This window comes from Gavialis gangeticus, unplaced genomic scaffold, assembly GCF_001723915.1.
Source record: "Gavialis gangeticus isolate Ggan-Ray unplaced genomic scaffold, GavGan_comp1, whole genome shotgun sequence".
Classification (NCBI taxonomy): Eukaryota; Metazoa; Chordata; order Crocodylia; family Gavialidae; genus Gavialis; species Gavialis gangeticus.
Window position 1 is genome coordinate 33,810,041 of NW_017729026.1, and position 17,843 is coordinate 33,827,883.

A 17,843-nucleotide genomic window follows, 5' to 3' on the forward strand; every position below is an offset into this window, starting at 1 on the left:
TCAGCATGATGGGATTTTCACATTTTCCAGGTGCCAGGACAGTGCTACACTTTTTTTTTGGCTGAAGGTTCCTTCCATTATTCTTTGAAGATGGCCCACTGGCAGCCAAGGGTCCACAATTCATGGGGCAAGAAGGGCAGCAAGCAGGAGAGAACCTGGTTCTGAAGTCCCTGTGAGTAGGGAGCCCTTGTGGAGTTCTGCTTTGTGCTTCCATGGCTACCTATCCTTTTGCATTAAAGTTACTGGATAAAATGCAAAACAGCACTGGGTTTGAACCCTGGAGTGAGAGAGAGCAAGTGTGCTTCGCATCTTTTGGTTTCTTTCCCCTGAGTTTTTTTTTTTTTTTTTTCATGGTTTTTCTGTCTTCATGAGATATGGGTACTTGAGTAGGATTTTCAAAAGCCCCCAACTACAAAAAGACATAGGCAAATAAGAACATAGGGATGTGTATGTTGCCTTTTTAGTGTACCTAGTAGTGTTGCAAAGCCCACTTGCTCTCATTCCAGGTTTCAGTCCTAGAACTAAGACATGTTAGCTTCCTTATTGTCACAGAGCATAGGCCAGTTAGTATGTCTGAGACAGCTGAAGCATAGTACTTGAGGACATGTATAGTGCTGCTTTAAGGCATCTATATTGCTTTATTTATGAGACTTTGGCAGATGCAAGTGGGGGCAAGTGTGCAGGACATGCTTCTTGGTGGCTTTCCCAGGAATGGCAGTGAGACAATGTAGATGCTCTCTATGTGTTATTGAAAGTAAAAGATAAACAAGATGATATGGATCTATTTCAAAAAAATTGTGAAAATGGGTAATCTGACTCAACAAAACCCCTCTCTGGAGCAGAGTAGCTTAATACAACACCTTATCATAAAACCAGAAAACAGAGTAGAAGCTCTGTAAACCACCCCTACCCGTTTACTTTTACTAGCAAGTCTGAACTTCAGACTCCACTTCTGTATATATATTTAAGTCAGTGATTCTCAGTCAGGGTGTCACAGCACTTGGGACACTTGAATTCTTTTTGAAGGTGCTGCAGGGTGCCACATAATGTTACCCCTATTAGGTATGAAAACGTGATTCATAGGATAAACCCAGAGATTTCAAATGTGAATCCCTAGTTGGGATTTAAGTTCTTTGCAATAAAAGAACTGTTCTATTATTAGTCAAACAAAGAGTGAAAACTAAGAGCTGGCATTTTCCCCAGGGGTGGTAGGGGTCTACAAAAAGTTTGAGAAACACTGACTGAAACTGTTTGATATATGCAAGTATAAGATGTATTAACTTTAAAACACTTTTTTACTGGTGAAATGTAACATAGGAATGTGTCTTTTGCACGTATTCTTCAAAGTACATTTCTGCACAAAAGGGTGGTGTCATAGGATAAAGAGCTGAGAAGCAACTCTGTATCTGTTGTTTCTTTTCTTGCTTTTTGAGATTGTCCTGCAAGAAATATGTAAACTTGTAATTTAATCTCTTCTGTCAAACAGATTAGTCACATATCCACTCTGTGGTTCCTATCCAGTAGTGTAAGTAGTAGTGCGTAACCAGGGCTTAATCATAGAGTCATAGAAGTAGGGTCAGAAGGGACCTTGTAGATCTTCAAGTCCGACCCCCTGCCTGGGCAGGAGAAAAACTGGGCTCAAATGACTCCAGCCAGGTAGGCATCAAGCCTCTTGTTAAAGATCCCCAGGGTAGGAGCCAGCACCACTTCCCTTGGAAGTTGATTCCAGATCCTAGTCGCCCTAACTGAAGTAGTTCTTATGGATGTCTAATCTAAACCTACTCTCTAACACCTTATGGCCGTTATTCCTTGTTATGCCAGGAGACGCTAGGGGAAACAAGGTCTCTCCCAAACCCATCTGGTCTCCCCTAGTGAGTTTATAGATGGTCACCAGGTCCCCCCTCAGCTTTCTCTTGTGAAGGCTGAACAGGTTTAGGTCCTGCAGTCTCTCATTGAAGGGTCTGCCCTGTTGTCCCCAGATCATGCGGGTGGCCCTCCTCTGGATCCTCTCAATGTTGTCCACATCCCTACTGAAGTGGGGTGCACAGAACTGGACACAGTCCTCCAGCTGTGGCCTGACCAGTGTTGCGTAGAGGGGGAGGATCATCTCCTCCCCCTACTTGAGATGCACCTGTGGATGCACAACGAGGTCTGGTTAGCCCTGCCAACTGTGACCTCGCATTGTCGGCCCATGTTCATCTTGGAGTCAATGACTCCAAGATCCCTTTCTGCCTCTGTGCTCTCAAGAAGGGAGTTTCCCATCTTATTTGTGTGCTGCTGGTTACTACTGCCCATGTCAGTATTGAAATGCATCCTGTTTGTTAGTCCCCCCCGCAACCTATCCAGGTTTTGCTGCAGTCTTTCCTTCCCTATTAACATGCTCACTTCACCCCAAATTTTGGTATCATCAGCGAATTTAAACAGGTTGCTTTTCACCCTGTTGTCCAAATCGCTGATAAAGAGATTGAACAGTGCGGGCCCAAGGACCGAGCCCTGGGGGACTCCGCTGCCCGCTTCCCCCCAGGTTGAATATGACCTGTCCACCCCCACCCTCTTGAGTATGAACCTTCAGCCAATCTGCAATCCATCTGACTGTGTAGGCATCAATGCCACAGTTGCCTAGTTTTTTAATGAGGATGGGACGGGAGATGGTGTCAAAGGCCTTGCTGAAGTCCAGAAAGACTACATCCATGGTGACACCTGCATCCAATGCTTTTGTAACCTGATCATAAAAGGCAATCAGGTTGGTCTGACATGACCTGCCCCTAATGAAACCATGCTGGTCGCCCTTGAGCATCATTCCTGAAGCCAGCCCGTCGCAGATGTGCTCCTTGATGATCTTCTCAAAGAGTTTTCCTAGGATTGAGGTAAGACTGACGGGCCTATAGTTGCCCGGGTCCTCCCTCCTCCCTTTTTTAAAGATGGGGACCACGTTGGCTATCTTACAAACATCTGGCACCTGGCCCAAGCACCATGAGCACTTGTAAAGCCGTGTCAAAGGCCCTGCAATAATCCCTGCTAGCTCCCTCAACACCCTGGGGTAGAGAGCATCTGGACCCACTGATTTGAACACATCCAGCCCCTCCAGAAGCTCTCTAACCCAGTCCTCCCCAGCCTGAGGTTTGAAGGCATTCCCCTCAAGTCCGTCTTGCATCACAGTGGGGAAGTCCTGGTCCCTGGCCAGGAAAATGGAGGTGAAGAATTGGTTACAGAGGTCTGCTTTCTCTTCTGGCGCAACCATCAGATTGCCCAGAGAATCTTGCAGGGGCCCCACATTTCCCCGTGCTTTCTTCATCCTCCCTATATATTTGAAAAAGGACTTTTTGTTATCTTTGATCTTGGACACTAGTCCTAGCTCTGTGTCCGCCTTAACTTTCCTGACAGCCCCCCTACAGGCCGGAGCCGAGGAGGTATACTCCTCTTTGGAGAGAGCACCCCTCTTCCACCGGTTATACGCTGCCTTTTTGGCAATCAGGCATTCCCAGATGCGCTTGGTGAGCTGGGGGGGGCTTTTGGGCACTCCTGACCCCTTGCTTCTTGTTGGGATGGTCACCCCTTGGGCCCTGAGTATCGTCTCCTTAAGTAATACATTTATAATGCATTGCATATAGGAGCTTTTGTCATGTTAATATATTATAATTATCACATCAGGAAATTCACTTGATGTCTTGGTAGGCTCTTTCAACATGATATGTTGAAAGAAAGCGTCAGAAGTCTTAGATTATGGTATCAGGCCAATGACTGACTTAGATGCTACAAAGTGAATTAGACAAGTACAATTTTTTTATTGATTTCTTTTATGACAGTGTAATGGGGGCTACTGGGGCCGACGTCCGCGAGGCCCGCCCACCTGTTCTTGGGCTAACCGCCTGTCTTCTCGCCCACCACGTCTTGGTCTTAATTGATTAATTAATAGATACAATTAGGCGGGAGGCTGCCCTTTTTCTGCCCCACTGCTAGGGGGCGCTATCTGCGGCTACATTCCTCCCCTACACCGCAGCCCAAGCCTCGCTGATGACATCATGGTGTTCTCATATGTGCCAGTCCGCCATGATGGGGCCCAGAATCCTACTGTAGGCCCCCACCTGGGTTCCACCCTTCAGGCGGACTCTGCCGCCTTCACACCAGGCCATATATCGCCCTGCCATCGGTTCCCCTTCAGGTGTGGTCCCCTCACTGGGACCTTTGGTTCACACTACCCCAGCCCACCTTCAGGCCAGTCGGGATCCCAGGCCCCTGGCTCTTGGATGTCCCTCTCAGGTGGGCCTCCTTGCCCTTCTGACCCTCCTGGTCCTGACCTCCGCCTAGGCCAATCAGGGGAAGCTGTGGCAGGCCCTGGTGTATGACCCATACTCTTATCCCGGGGTCCCCCTCTCTGGGTCCTCCTTTACGGAGCTGGGGTGCCTCACACCATGACTGGTGCCTCAGGGTCTCACAGAGGACTCTCACTCCCCCCCCCGGGCAGCAGGTCATGGTGCTATGACTGGTGTTATCTTTGACCCACACTCTGCTTCCCAACAGTGGAGGACTTATTGGGGTCAGGACTCAGCTCTCTTGCCCTCTGGCTGAGCCCCCTCTCCCTTCACAGGGCTCCACATTGCCCTCTTTGTGGGGCTTCTGATCACTGCCCCCTCTTGCTGTGGTTCCACAGTGCTGGCCTCCCTCACACTGGAGGCTTCACACTCTGCCCCCCTCACACTGGGGGCTCCACACTGCTCATAATACCCCCTTTACTCAGGGTCTTGGGGCTTCCCTCCACAGGTGGGCTCGGGTGGCTGTAGCTGTGCCTGGCCCCAACTCTCCTCCACGGGCTCTCAAACCTCCACAACTACCTCCAGTGTACCGTGACCCACCCTAAGGGTTAGGGGTTAAGGGGTTAAGGCGCCCTGACCCACCTTTCACCGGGGTGACCACTGGCCTGGCCTTTCCTGGGGGCTCCCGCGCCACTGGGAGCCCCACCAGGCCACCCACTCCCAGCAGGGTGTAGTTTCCAGTCGTACCCAGGATCAGGAGCCTCCTACCATCCCGTACAGCTCCTGCCTTACTTCCTGATGAAACTCGGCAGCCCTCAGGCTAGGCAATGTTGTTGCCTCCCCTCCAGCAGCCAGACTGCCTTGTTTATATAAGTAGCCCTGAGCTTAAAATGGCTGCCCTCATTAGGCACCTGGAGGCTGCTAGCTCCAGGGCCTTAAAGTGGCAGGCACACATAGTGCCCTGCCACAGACAGGATGCAGAAAAACACTAAGAAATGTTGCACATCTGCTGTACTTTGAAGTTATCAGTAAATAGCTTGTGTGATAACTAACCTTAAATATATTAAATCACCTCAACAAACAAGAAATGCTTTATTTTTTAAAACAAAAAATTGTCATTTCAGCTGTTCACTTCAATACTTACAGTTTATACCTACCAAATTTGTAGCCAGCTTTATTGTGGAGATACAAGGATACTTCCCTTTTAGAACAAATATTAGGGAAAGCTTAAAGGGTTGGTGTCTTCCACTTGTGCAGATTTTTGTTTTAAGTATCCCAAAGTATAAAAACTTTGGAGAACTCTTCCTTTTTCAAAGATCTGTAAAATAATAAAAGCACAGAAAATATTTTTAAGGTTTATTCCAAGGGATTCCAATATCCCTTATTTTAAGTTTGTATGTTGGCAGCACAGTTCAGTGTAGGTAAACTTGGCAGCTCTTATGTACTTAATTTATTATCTGGAGGCTTCCTTCTATCATAATGCTTTTATTTGCCCTTTTGAAATCTAGATCTTTAACTTCCACTTTTATTTAATCTAAAAGATTAAGTTATCTTAGTTGGGAGCAAATGGATTGGTTGGACTATCCTTAAAGAAACTTTCAGCATTGGTAGATTCTTTAATTCACTGGAACTTTAATATCCCAATATTAAGGTTTACCTGCTTTACTGGATATAAGTCTCTTATACCCAAAACCAGAACAAATGTAGATTTTGTTGTCTTTACAGAAATGAAAGTTGTTTCCTGTCTTATGAGGAGAGAAAGCCAAGGGAGGAGGAGGGGCTCAACTGTGGCACTAGGTTAATCCCAACAAAAACTGGTTCTTTTGCCAGTACTGCTCTGAGCAAATTTCTCTGCATTTGATATCATGGTGTCATCAGAAATCCACTTTATCTAGAGAATGAGTGGTAGCTTAAGTCTAGTAGGACACAGAGCAGATCCAGGATGTTGCGAAGGGGGGATGCAGGTGCAGTGACTAGTGCTACAGAGGTGCCTGCACCCTGCCCTCCAGCTTCCAGCTCCCACCTCTTCCCCTCGCTGGCAAACAGCAGTCAGGGATGGTAAGTCCTTAAAGCTGAAAAGAATCCCTTGCCCCTTTCTGTCCAGCTCAAAGGCATGTTCCCCTCACTCCCTTTTCCACTTCCCCCCACCTGCCACTATCACCACTCTTCTGGGGGTGAGAGGAGTACCTGTCCTTTTCCAGCCAGGTTGCATACAGGTTGGGCTGGGCTCAGTTTGGGACAGTGGTGGCAGCAGCAGCCTTCCTCCTCCCTGCCTGGTCCCTCTTTATTTCAGAACGTAAAAAAGTCTACAACTGTTGCTTCTGCTGCGTGGTCATAAAGGGGATGCAATCATACTACTGCATCCCTTCTGGGTCTGCCCCGGTCTAGTATTAGGACACGTCTTTTTTGACCTCATTCATACCTGGGTACTTTTATATAAGTAACATCATTAGTTCTCAGTTTTCTATTCTAAGTGCTCAGATAATTCCCAAAAGAAGGTTGAAACTTCTATCTATCTGAGTTAAATATTTTGCTGGGGAGGATCTGCTATATCTTATTTAAAAAACAAAACTCAAGAATCGTAAAACAATGAATGAGAGGTATAGCAGGAAGGAAAAACTGGTCAGTAACAATTTCCTCTAACCTAGTGGTTGTCAGCTAGGGGTATGTGCACCCCTAGGGGTACTTAAAAGGGTCGTAGGGGCTACGCAGAACTGATATGGCTGGTAATTGCTGTGTGTGTGTGTGCAGCTGCAATGCAGCTCATGGGTGGCCAGGAGTGTTGCCTGGCCCCATGGAGAGCAGCCAGGTCTGGCTGGTAAGTCTGTTGTGGGGGAGGGAGTGGGGCTGGGGCCAGGGCAAGGACTGCCTAGCCAGGTTGGGGCACAGGACTGAGCAGTGTGCGGCGGGGATTGCTCTGTGTGCAGATGGCCCTGTGCACAGATCCGAGGGCACATGCTCACCATGCCTTCCCAGGGTACACGTAGCATCAGGAGCTGCCCCCACATCCCTTGGATGAACTACTCGCGGCTCCATTCCACTCTCTGCCCCAGCTGTGTGGACCCTCAAGCTGCCCATCCGCCTTAAAAACAATAAAAAAATATAAAGGGGTACATGAGATGAAACTTTGAGATAGAAGTGGTACACTTGTTTAAAAAGGTTGAAAACCTCTGCTCTAAGATGAAGGGAAATGCCACCCTCAGCCTTTTAGTGTGAACCCATAAGCTTACCCTTGGAGAGAGACTCCTTTTCCCCAAAACCTGTTTATAGGCATCCCTTCAGGTCTCTTGATGAATGTGTGCAGTATGAAAGGTGGTAGACTGCAGTAGGATATTTTTAGTTTAAAAATCTTAACTTTGCTCTTAATACATTTACTCAGAAGTCCATAAGGGAGTGAAAAACAGAGTTCTAGCCTAAAATGGCTTTTCAGTCTTTTGTCTTTTGTATTTTAAAAGTGGAGGCCATGTCTGTTGTCTTAGCAAAAAAACTAAGTTTCATAGCTGAGATGCTTTACAATTTGAAGAGTTGTGTTATATTCAGTTAAAATTCAGTGTTGTGTCACAGTATACTTGATCGTTATTATTTTTACTTTTGAGAACTGGCAGTTGGACTTAAGCATACTTTTGTGAACTCTCCTTTTTTGAATATGGGAGACTTACTGTAAGATTCAATCTTTTTTTTGTTATTAAGAATACAATATTGAAGCAGGCTGAAACTGAACAGAAAAGGCATTTTAGCTTTGTACAGGATTATTTTTTAATTGAGGTAAATAAACTTTTAAAATTAACAGTTTGAAAAACTAATCAAGGGTTTGGTTTTTTTTTTTTCTTTTTTTCTCCTGAAGGAACTTTTGCTCTCTGGTATGCCAGAAATAGATGTGAATGATTGGCTAAAAAATACAGAATACACAAGTGGTTATGAAAGAGGAGACCAAGTTATTCAGGTAAAGTCCCTTCTGAATGGATGTAAAATATTGTATTTTAATCCCTCAGAGTTTTTTTTTTGCCATTCGTTGGTAAAAACTTAGGTTAACCAAAGTTTTGCTGTAGATTATTCATGTGGGCATGGAGCATAGTAAAGCTGTCTATGGATTTTGTGCCAGAGGTAGTAACTTCCATAGTTGAAACTACAGATAAGCAAATATGCCATTTTTGTGTTCACTTTTTTGGTTTCAAAAAAGATTAATGGGAAATGTAAACTAACTTTTTGTTTTGTTTAGTGGTTTTGGGATGTCGTAGAAGAACTAACTCAGGAGGAGAGAGTACTGTTGTTACAGTTTGTTACTGGCAGGTGAGAAGTGTTTCATGTACCATATGTATATTAAATAGTTATCTAAGGGTGCTGACAGACATGGAAAAAAAACAATGATATACTGGAAGAGGTAGCGCCTTAGTTTCGACTCAGCTCTGCAGCATCTGACTGGATCAGGTGCTTCAGTGGGTCTTTTTGGTGCTTTTTTTGTTTGAATTAACTATTGGATAAAAGTGCCAAAAAGTTACGTGGAAGCACCTGATCTATATAGATGTTGGGCTAGCTGGGTCCAACTAACGTGATGCCTCTTCTGGGCATATGCTCCGCTTTGTGCAGGGGTGCCCCAAGCTTAAAGTGCCTGTTATCTGCCCTCTCCCCAATACCTGTAAGTGGCCTAAAACTTGCCTTAACTAGGTAGGACATTGTTGTAAGGAATAACTCAAACAAGAGCTGTTTTATTTAATTGGGTAACCTATATACTCATATAGTACCTAGGTAACATGTTTTGCTAACATTTATATTGCCAACAGTATACTACTTGTCAGTATTTACCTGAATTTAAGATTAGACTCTATATCTTGCCAGCCATGCTGATGGAAAAATGTCCAAGTTTGTTATAATTTGCAGGTATAGCATCTAATTATTGGAGGGTCATCTTAAAATTGTTCTCCCCACTTCTATAGTTGGGAAAGCAGAGGGACAAGTGGGTATGGGGGGATCAGGTGGCCCTCTTGCCCTCTGCCCCTCCCATTTCTTTGCCCTGCAGCCTGCCTGCTCCTGGCAGCTTCTGCACCACTATCTACCACCCCACAGCCTCTGGCATGACTGAGCTCTGACTCCATTCATTCCTGGGTCATGGAGCATACAGAAATGTGGCCCAGCACCATCCCAGCAGTGCCACTGCTGTTCATCCAGGCAGGGAACAGAGTTCCATGCTTTGGGAAGGAATGAAGCTGGAGCCAACCTAATCCTGAGTAGGGGGGTAGAAGTCAGAGGGCGTAGGTGTCTGCTGTGGCTCTGACTGACCCTGATGCAGGCTTGGGGCCAGAGTCAGAGCTGCTGCAGCCCTCCGTTTCCCCTCCCCTACCTTGTATTTAAATCCAAAGATGAGCTTTTTCCCCCCATGCTGAATGGGGAAGAAACCACATCTTGGATATGAGTAAATATGGTGTGTTTTGGTACTCACTTACTGTTGTGACTTCACTACTCTGTCCTGTTTGATCTGTAGTTAATCTTTAGTTCCAGTTATTTAACAAGGCTAAGTTTGAAGATCAAGTCACAAAACAAATAATTTTACTTTTTTCATTTTTTATTTTTTTGCAGAACTTGTTACAAGAGGTTTTTGATATTGACTGAATAGTTATCTGGCTATCATAGATACTCAATTCTGCACTGATCACTGATGTATCTGAAAGCTTTGAAAATATGTATGTGAATCCATACCTGAATGGGCATAGTCATTATATACTGCTCTAGCCCATAACACACTTGAGTGCCCAAACTCATCTTTCTTCTTAAATTGTTTCTTTGATTGGCATTTAAAATAAGCATAAAGCAACATAAAGTTAAGCCTTAGAATTTATCATCAAGCTAGGCAGTTCTTAAGGTTATCCTTCCAAGATGTCTGTCCCAAATTCTGGTTCTCATTGTCTTAAAAGCTGCTTTTCTTTCCCTCATATTCAAGATAGGCTTACTTAGCCATGCTTGCCATTATGAACAGCATGAATTAGTGAGTCAATCAGGATTTCCATATGCCTATTTGCAGGATATAGCAATATAAAATTTTATTACAAAATAATGTGGTCTTTGTAGATCTAATTTTTCTTTCTTGTTGCTTTTTTGGAGGGGATACAGTTTATTCTACTTGTTCCTTTCTTTCTGTATTCTCTCTCATTTTGGGAATGGCAAAATTTGGCAATTTTTTCTTTCCTTTTACTTTAATGAGCAAGAAACAGCATGGATGTTTTTGGCCATCCTTGTTCTTCTAACAGATAATTTCACAGTATGAACAAAATACCAAAATGGCTTTGCCTCCAACTTCCAATAGTCTTTCTTTATCTGTTAAGAATTTTGTCCCTGAAGAACATAGCAGTTTGAGTTTATATGTGAATTTTGATCTATTTCTCCAAGGCTTGCAGAACTGGGTAGTGTAATTTTAACTGTACTTTTTCATGACTCGGTTTCTCAGCTTCTTAAGGAAATCTGCTTTCTTATCTTAGTTCAGTTTGCTATTTCTCAGTCCAGATGGCAGACAACATTCTTTTAAGTTACAGGGTCATGTTTCAAACACTCCATAGAGCATGTCACCAGAATAAGTTCAAAGTTGGATTGTAGCAAGCGCTGGGCCCTAAGGATGCCCTCTGCTAGCCATGCAGCATCTGCTTCACCCTGGCTCTCTGGGTACCACCCCCCCCCCTTCTTTCCTGCCACGCTCTGGTGTAATTATTTAACTTGGAAAAGGGAGGCTGCCCGGGGTCCCAGAGTGAGCCCTTGTCCACTAACAAGCTGCACTCTAGTACATTAAGTGCCTCCAGGGTAAATTTTCATAGCCTTCATCCTCCCCTGCAGCCATGTGCATGCCTCACAGATGTTGCTGTCCTTTCATTTTCCCTTGTTGGGACCTCGGCTTTCCCGATTTTTCTGCCCCTTCCCTTTTCCTGGGCCTTCTAGCCCCTGTCACACCTGCTTTGGCTCAGGTCTCTTGACCTCGGTATTTCTGGCCTGCTCAGGCGCTGCCCACCGGCCCCATCTTTGCCATGCTTGGGCACTGGGCCCCCTCCCCTCAGCCCCACTCTGCCCTGCTTAGGTGCTACCCCCCTACCCCTGGTCCTATCTCTGCCCTGCTTGGGTGCTACTGGGACCTCCTCCACCCCTGGAAGCCCCAATCTAGTCTGCTGATATAAATCCAAAATGAAAACAAACACACTTGCTGTAACTAAAACCCTTAGCCCACCTGTTATATAATCAAACTTCACCCCCTGCCCTGGGTCATAAGCTGCTGCTTTCCTTCAGCACCTTACTTGAATTTCCAGGGCACTTCAGGAGTCAACTAGGCACTATGCTGCAGGAGCTGTTTCCTCTGCAGTCTTCAGGGCCAGACTGCCTGTCCAGGCTTATATGCTTCCTAAACCCTGCTGCCTTCCAGTCATGAGGCTTCCCTTGGCTGGCTGCAGGCGTGCCCTTAGCTAAATGAGAAGCTCGCTGCCTAGGCACTAGTGTTTCTTTGTTACCTTCCCTCTTGCAGCCAGCCCCTGTTCAGGTGCCTGGGTGCTATCTGCTGTTGTTTCTCTTTCAAAGTAACAAGAGCATTTTGGCTCCTTGTTACAGGGATCCACTTGGTTCAGAGCATTCTTAATGAACTGTTGACTCTCAGCAAGATTCTTTGACTATAAGTCTTGCATGAGACTTGTGTGAACATACTCAGATATGCTTTTTGCAACAGGAATTGCATTCTTTTCATCAGTACCTTTTTAAAGCTCTGTACTGGAACTTGGTAGAAATTAATTAGATTATTGTTCCTTATCTCCTATAATGCATCTAGTTATGACTGAAGTTTTGCCTCAGGTATATCTCATGGCAGAAAAGTTTTTTTTTGTTTTTCAGTTAGCAATAGATCTGTTACTTTGAGCATTATAGTTTTCCAAACTTCTTCATCCTCTACATTTGCATGTAGCTATGAGCACATACAAGTAAATCCTTTGCATGTACACATGTAACTGCAGTGACATCCTTGGAAATCTGGTTCTCTTAGCACAAAAATATATAGAGTTGGGTTGAGATCTACAAGTTTCTACAAGTATGTCCATGGCAAGAGGAGGATCAGGGAAAGTGTGGGTCCCTTACTGAATGGGGGAGGCAACTTTGTGATAGAGGAGGCAGAAAGGGCTGAAATTCTCAGTGCCTTTTTCACCTCAGTTTTCACAGGCAAGGTCAGCTCCCAAACTACTGCACCGAGCAGCACAGTTTGGGGAGGAGATGAGCAGCCAACACTGGCAAAAGAACAGGTTAGGGACTATATAGAAAAGCTGGATGTGTACAAGTCTGTGGGGCTGGATGGGATGCACCCAGGGTGCTGAGAGAGTTGGCTGATGTGATTGCAGATATACTGGCCATCATCTTTGAAAACTCATGATGATTAGGAGATTCTCAGATGATTGGAAAAGGGCAAACATAGTTTCCATATTTAAGAAAGGGAAAAAGGCGGATCCAGGAAAGCACAGATCAGTCAGCCTCACCTCAGTTCCTGGAAAAATCATGGAGCAGATCCTCAAGGAATCCATTTCTAAGCACGTGGAGGAAAAGAAGGTGATTAGGAACAGTCAACATGGATTCACCAAGGGCAAATCATGCCTGATCAACCTGATTGTAGGGCTGTGCAAAGCTTCAGTTACTGATGTGATTCAGTGGAGATTTGGCCTGATTCAGTGGCCGAATCTGAAGTGAATCGGGAGACCCTTTAATCTCTGCAAATCAAATCTGAACCCTCCGAATTGATTTGCAAAGATTTGGATATTCAAACATAGACACAGCTTTAAATGTTTTTTCTACATACCTCAAGGTAGCAGGCAGCTCGTGAATGCTGTGATACTGGGGCGGATGGAGCATCCCACAGGAGTGTGGGGGGCTCCCCAGCGTGCTTGGCAGCAGACCCGGAAGTGGACCAGAGGCACTTCTGGTCCACTTCCAGGTCTTCCGGGGAGCGCGTGGGGGGCCCCCCCTGCATTCCACAGGTTGGTGACTGGTGCCTCCTGGGTCTTGGGGGACCTGGGGTCCCCCTACAGCTGATCACCGAGCTGAGGGAGAGTGCGGGGGGGTGCCTGCATGCTCCCCAGTGGACCCGGAAGTGGACTGGAAGTATTTCCGGGTTTGCTGCTGAACATACGGGGGGCCCCACTGCACTCCCGTGGGACGCTCCATTCGTCCCAGCATCGCAGCATTCACGAGTCATGCTTGGTACCATGAGGTATGCAGAAAAAACATTTTAAGTTGGTTCTGTGTCTGAATTGTTGATTCTCTGAATTGGCATCAAATCTTCAGATTCGGATTCGGCCTAATCGAACCAGGGACTGATCCGAATCAATGATTCAGCCCTGATTTGGGCTGAATCTGAATCCAAATTGAATAGGGCCCATTTTGCACACCCCTACCTGATTGCCTTCACTAATGAGATGACTGGCTCTGTGGATGTGGGGAGACTGGTGGATGTGGTGTACCTTGATTTTAGCTAGGCTTTTGATACAGTCTCCCACAACATTCTTGCAGGCAAACTAAGGAAGTGCAGACTGGATAAATGGACCCTAAGGTGGATAGAAAACTGGTTGGAGCATCGGGTTCAGAGGGTAGTAGTCAATGGCTCCATGTCTAGTTGGCAGCCAATTTCAAGTGGAGTGCCCCAGGGGTTGGTTCTGGGGCCAGTTTTGTTCAATGGCGTCTTCAACAATGACCTAAAAGATAGCATAGAGTGCACCCTCCACAAGTTTGCCTATGAGGCCAAGCTGGGGGGAGTAGTAGATATGCTTGAGGGTAGGTCTAGTAGTCAGAGAAACCTAGTCAAATTGGAGGATTGAACTGGAGGGGACCTGGTGACTGTCTGTAAACTCACTAGGGGGGACCAGATGGGTTTAGGGGAGACACTGTTTCCCCTAGCGCCCCCTGGCATGACAAGGAACAGTGGACACAAATTATTAGATAGTAGGTTTAGATTAGACATCTGCAAGAACTACTTTACAGTTAGGGCGGCTAGGAGCTGGAACCAACTTCCTAGGGAAGTGGTGCTGGCTCCTACTCTGGGGATCTTTAAGAATAGGCTTGATGACTACCTGGCTGGACTCATTTGAGTCCAGTCTTTTCTCCCGCCCAGGCGGGGGGTCAGACTTGAAGATCTACAAGGTCCCTTCCTACCCTACTTCTATGATCTTATGATCTATGAAAAGAAATCTCATGAGGTTCAACAAGGACAAGTGCAAAGTCCTACACTTAGGGTGGAACAATCCCACGCACGGTACAGGCTGGGGGCTGACTGGCTGGGCAGCAGCTCTGCAGAAAAGGACCTGGGGGTTACACTGGACAGTAAGCTGAATATGAGCCAGCAGTGTGCCCTTGTTGCCAAGAAGGCTAATGACATTGGTAGGAGTGTTGCCAGCAGGGCAAAGGAAGTGATTCTTCCCCTCTATTCAGCATGGGTGAGGCCGCATCTGGAGTACTGTATTCAGTTTTGGGCCCCCCACTACAGAAAGGGTGTGAACAAATCGGAGAGAGTCCACCAGAGGGCAGTGTAAGTAGCGAGGGGGCTGGGGCACATGACTTATGAGGAGAGATTGAGGGGACTGGGCTTTAGTGTAGAGAAGAGAAGACTGAGAGGGGATTTAATAACAATCTTCAATTACCTGAAGGTGGGTTTGAAAGAAAATGGAGCTAGACTGACAAATCTCAAGTTGCAGCGAGGGAAGTTTAGGTTAGATATTAGAAAGAATTTTCTCACTAGGAGGGTAGTAAAACACTGGAACAGGTTACCCAGAGACATTGTGGAAGTTCCATCCTTGGAGGTTTTTAAGACCTGCTTAGACAAAACCGTGGCTGGGATGATCTAGTTGTGGTTAGTCCTGCTTTGAGCAGGGGGTTGGACTAGATGTCCTCCTGAGGTCCTTTCCAATCCTAATTTTCTATGTTCTGTTAGTGAAAATTATCTGTAATTTGTCAGAATATGCAAAGCGGAAATGAGTACTGAAGTATAATTCTTGTATTTATAAAGCATGCCTATAAACAAAGTTAACATTTTTTTTTTCAGTTGAATGCTTTGTATTTTCCTAATATGTGTTAAGGTTCTGCATGTGCTGCTTGGTACTCTGTATTCAGAATATACACGATATCTTTTCATTTTTCTCATTCCAGCCTGAATATACCTTTAGTGCCACTTCACTGAAAAATCAAATATTCTTTTTTCCAACCAAGGACCATAAAATTAATTTAATGGATCGAGTAAAACAAATACATTTATGATAGTAGCATTACTATTTCTTTGAAGTCTTTTAAGCATTATCTTAACTGTCTTTTCCCCCTTGCAATTTTGCATTCTCCTAAATGTCATGAAAACCTAACTCATGATGATTTCAGCATGTATAAAATAGAGTAGTGTTAAATATGTTAGAAAAGCCATTTTATATGGTGCTTTTCGTAAGTCCTGTAACAGTTGATTTTCCCAGATTTTGTACAGAAATCTCCAGGTGATATGCATTCAAGAAAAGGTAGTTGATTGGTTCCTGGTTAAAAGTGAGAGGCACGGCTTAACCTGTTTTACTAGATCTTTCCACAAGAAACAACTAAATTTCTATTAAGGCTATTAAATACTTAAACATTTTGATATTTCAGTTCTTAAACTTCCTGTTTGAATCTCATTTAAGTGAATAGGAGCGGTTCATACCTACTGAGCCTGGGAAGATAATAGCACCATTTTAGCTTTTGTTTGACACCCATCTGGAAGGATATATATATTTTTTCCATCATAAAGACTAAAATGTTTTTACAATAAAAGTTTATACACTGAAGCAGAATTCTGCAGCAGGTTATATATTCTTCTTTAGCAAAATATACAGGGCTCTGATCATATGGTATCATTTTGACCTGGTAATATGACAAAACTTTTGTAAGACATCCTATACAAATGTTAACTAAATGGTGGATGAATGAGAGGCTTACAAATGAATTAAAATATCTTTGTTTAATTTTTAAATTGAATGGAGCTCTGTTTAGTTGATAGAGTAAATCACATGGAGAGAAAATTGTGGTAAAAATAAAAGCCATAAACCTTTTGGCTTACAGCTTACAAGTTATGTACAGGAGTTTTGAATTGTAGTTCTGAGCTCAGCTCCTAAGACACTTTTGGGTCCTGCAGAAGTTGCATGATAAAATCATCACATGATCCTACTGATGGAAAAATTATTTGGTCTGAAAAATTTCACTGTGATCATTATAATTTTCATTGGTTACATGTAGGGATTAGTAAGTAACTGTGTCCATGAATATTTAAAAAGTATTGTTAGAGACCACAAGATCCTTTTTATCTGGCCACAGAATGCACATGACCGTGTTGGCTTCTACCCTCCACTCTTTCACCCAGTGTGTCTTAATAGTTAGTGAAAGAGACTCCTACCTAGAACAAACAAGCTGTTTCATTTTCCTTCCCCACTCAAACCTTTCTGCACTGCTTCTGCAAATACTGAGGCTGTTTTCACTATCTTGCAAGCATATTTTTAAAACAAAACCTGAAATTAGGAATTCTAACAGTCTTTTTTATATTTTTAATGTCACTAAAGAACATTGTAACCTGTTTTATCAGCTTTTTTCTGCTAGCTCCAGCTCCTCCAGAACAGTTTTTAATGTTCTGTATGAAATGTGAGAGTGTTCCACTATGTTTTAACACAGGGGTGGGCAGTGGCTGGAGGGCCACCTAACACGTTTTGGTGAGATGTTGATGGCCAGTGACACACATGAAGTCTTTTAAAAGATATCAATTTAACAAATTACATATAAAAACTGTATACTAAAAATCAAACATCTACTATAATGCATTTTAAAAATAATTTTTGTCCTGATTTTTATGGTTTGTTTGTTTTTTTTTAAGTAGCATATATAGAAGTGATTTCATAATCTCAAAATAAAGTCTTACCTTTGTATATTGTGTGTGGGGGGTGGGGTGGGGTGGGGTAGAGGGTGTGTGAATGGGTGGCCACCTTCTATGTGTGTGTGGGGGGCCTCCTTCGCACTAGGTCCCCGGAGCCAGTTTTGGGAAGAGAGGGGCAGGGGATATTGCAGCAGACCTGGCCGGGGCGGGGTAGTCTGCTCCCCCACCCTCCACCCATCAGACCTGCAGCTACCCCAGTGGCGCATGGGGCCCAGCCCCTCCCAGGGCAGTCCATGGCCCCCACTCCAGTCAATGTGCACAGCTTCCTGGGAGGGCTGCTGTTGTTGCAGCTGCAGTTGCCTGGGTACTGGTTGGCTCCCCCTGCATCCAGTGGCTCGTCCTCCTTCTGCCCTGCTGTGCCACTCCAGGCAGGGAGAAGCTGCAGCTGGGTGGCTCCTGTGTCAGCATGAGGGGCTCCAGCTTCAGCTTCTGGTTGCCTTCCACCCACTCTGCCCTCCTGGCTTGATAAACAGTCACTTGCAGACAGCTGAGTGAGTGGAAGTTGGCCAGGAGCTGGCGCTGGAGCCCTGTGCGCTGGGGCAGGAGCCACCACCCAACTGCAGCTTCCCCAGTACCTGGAGCGGAGCAGCAGGGGCAGGAGGAACCACTGGAGGCGGGGGGAACTAAGCAGTACCTGGCTGGCTGCAGGTTTACTAGGG

The 17,843-nt window shown here is 45.0% G+C and overlaps 1 protein-coding gene and 1 long non-coding RNA gene across 4 annotated transcripts in view; both read left to right on the top strand.

Moving 5' to 3' along the window:
- HACE1 (HECT domain and ankyrin repeat containing E3 ubiquitin protein ligase 1) overlaps positions 1-17,843 on the top strand; it is a 97,342-nt gene that overhangs the window by 76,891 nt on the left and 2,608 nt on the right. For all 3 annotated transcript variants that reach the window (XM_019520160.1, XM_019520162.1, XM_019520161.1), the window contains 2 exons: positions 8,098-8,196; positions 8,473-8,543. In XM_019520160.1, the coding sequence (XP_019375705.1) occupies positions 8,098-8,196; positions 8,473-8,543 (170 nt within the window). The remainder of the gene's footprint in view (positions 1-8,097; positions 8,197-8,472; positions 8,544-17,843) is intronic.
- LOC109299646 overlaps positions 17,597-17,843 on the top strand; it is a 687-nt gene continuing 440 nt past the window's right edge. Inside the window, exon 1 of the long non-coding RNA XR_002097943.1 lies at positions 17,597-17,832. This is a non-coding gene — a long non-coding RNA (uncharacterized LOC109299646). The remainder of the gene's footprint in view (positions 17,833-17,843) is intronic.